The 1488-nt window shown below is 41.2% G+C and overlaps 1 protein-coding gene across 1 annotated transcript; it reads right to left on the reverse strand.

Moving 5' to 3' along the window:
* Positions 1-344: 344 nt before the first annotated feature.
* On the reverse strand, positions 345-890 carry LOC131226877 (uncharacterized). Its single transcript, XM_058222588.1, has 2 exons — positions 807-890; positions 345-689 (listed from the first exon to the last, which is right to left on the reverse strand). Exons 1-2 carry the CDS (start codon positions 888-890, stop codon positions 345-347), a joined length of 429 nt encoding a protein of 142 aa, XP_058078571.1.
* Between the last annotated feature and the right edge of the window lie 598 nt (positions 891-1488).

Genomic DNA, 1488 nt, shown 5'->3' on the forward strand with positions numbered 1-1488 from the left:
AAGTCATTACAAGTCCAAAAACACAAATCTGTAACAAATAATTCACAATCCCCATCAAACATATCCACCACCAACAGATGCAAACTTATCAGAGAGAGTTCTCTTTAACCAATCGACACGGCGCTAGGTCGTAAACTCACAAAGAAAGAAGCAAGTTTCTTGTCCCTACTTAAGAGCTGACCAACTTCAATGAACTCGCTGTTGGTCAGCCCTTGCACCTCCTCTAGCACATCCAAAACTTCGTTTGTTCGATTGACCTCTTTTCGAAGGCCAAAATCACGCATTGCCTCCGCAACATTCGTAAGAGATATGCCAAGTACATCACAGGGACAAGTAGGTCGTTGTCATTTCTTAGTGCTACTCCTATTACGATTACTATCAGAATAAGATGTGCGGTTGGAAGTACTGCGAAACACTCGATTTTCCCAGGACGGTGTGTCGGAAGAAAATGGCGTGTTCCCCGTCGAATCACCAAAAGTATCCTCTGAGAGGTCAACCGTGTCGTCGACATCATAATCGCCATCCATCCATGCCTTGTTCAGATCTCGTTGGACCCGAGAGGACGATGCGGCCATACTCCTACTTCCTTGCACGTAACATCCTTTTGCTTGATCGGATCCAACGATAACCGCTAAATCATCCATTTTCTCTATTCTTTTGCCTTGTAACCTTTCAGAGCGCGAGTGTGACTACAAATCCAAAACAAGCATTTGTAAGTAATTTTAAAAATAATAAAAAGAAGAAGCGTTATTCCGATGGTACATTGCCATATTGAACTGTTCTTAACAAAGTTCATAAGATCATACCCTAAGATACTCTTCCCACACTTCATCAGGTGCTGTAACCACCACGCGCTCACTATCACATCCAAATCCACTGGCTGCGAGCATGTCCTTTATGTCATTATACTCTCTCTTGTGATAGCGCACCCGATTCTGCACATTCTGCTAATTGACAAGGACTTGTATATGTTTTGTCACCTCCTCAGTAGCTGCTTGATACTCTTCTCTCTTGAAACCAATGTCGGCCTTCCATCCTAATGCAATTTGTTCCAGCAAAGTGTCGAATAATACTTGATCTATTGGTTTACTCCATTTGATCTTCGCTACCCGAGATAGTGGTTCTGCAAGGGATTTCACTGTCTTCTCCCGTGGTGAACATCGAGTTGGTGTCACTACAGACCTAACCGGGGACTGTATCGGTGTCGACGCATCAATAGGTAAAGAGTTCGACATTCAATGTTGGATCGATAGGTCTCTTAAATCAACACACTAGAAATCGAAAATGTAAATGACTACAATAGAGTAATCAATATAGAAGTTGTTGTCTAATTATATAGTCATCAAGATACTTAGAAATATTTTCTCCATTGATGCATACTTTGCAGTACATTAATCAAAACATTCGAATATTGATGACAAGTATGTGCAAATATGAAGTTTATATATCAACAGATCTAGTCCGCTTTCTAGTCCTACTGTTATGTTG

Source organism: Magnolia sinica, chromosome 15, assembly GCF_029962835.1.
Source record: "Magnolia sinica isolate HGM2019 chromosome 15, MsV1, whole genome shotgun sequence".
In the NCBI taxonomy this organism is placed as follows: Eukaryota; Viridiplantae; Streptophyta; class Magnoliopsida; order Magnoliales; family Magnoliaceae; genus Magnolia; species Magnolia sinica.